Below are 327 nucleotides of genomic sequence, written 5' to 3'. Positions count from 1 at the left end.
GGAAAATGATACATTTTTATTTCTCTTCTCAGTTGGTGAAGTTTCATATGTGGAAATGTTCAATGATGAAAACAACCGCCCCCGAGGTTGTGCTGTCATTGAGTTTGAGTCAACAGAGTTAGTACAAAAGGCCGTGGAGATAATGCACAGATATGAGTTGAAAGGACGTAAACTGGTTGTAAAGGAGGTGAGTTGAGATACTTTAGGCTTTTTCTTTACATATTTTTTATCAAAGTGATGGTGAACACCCAGGAAGGCAAACATTAAGGTGTGAGAGAATAGGAAACAAAGTGTAAAAAATGTCTTTCAAGTGGTTATTGTTAATGA

The 327-nt window shown here is 36.7% G+C and overlaps 1 protein-coding gene across 1 annotated transcript in view; it reads left to right on the top strand.

Moving 5' to 3' along the window:
- Positions 1-327, top strand: part of LOC119587959 (heterogeneous nuclear ribonucleoprotein M-like) — a gene marked incomplete in the record, with an annotated part of 57205 nt that overhangs the window by 8898 nt on the left and 47980 nt on the right. Inside the window, 1 exon segment of the mRNA XM_037936670.1 lies at positions 33-187. Coding sequence (XP_037792598.1) covers positions 33-187 — 155 coding nt within the window.

This window comes from Penaeus monodon, chromosome 23, assembly GCF_015228065.2.
Source record: "Penaeus monodon isolate SGIC_2016 chromosome 23, NSTDA_Pmon_1, whole genome shotgun sequence".
Lineage (NCBI taxonomy): Eukaryota > Metazoa > Arthropoda > Malacostraca > Decapoda > Penaeidae > Penaeus > Penaeus monodon.
Note: the sequence above shows the minus strand (reverse complement) of the source record. Positions and strands in the feature narration are given on the sequence as shown.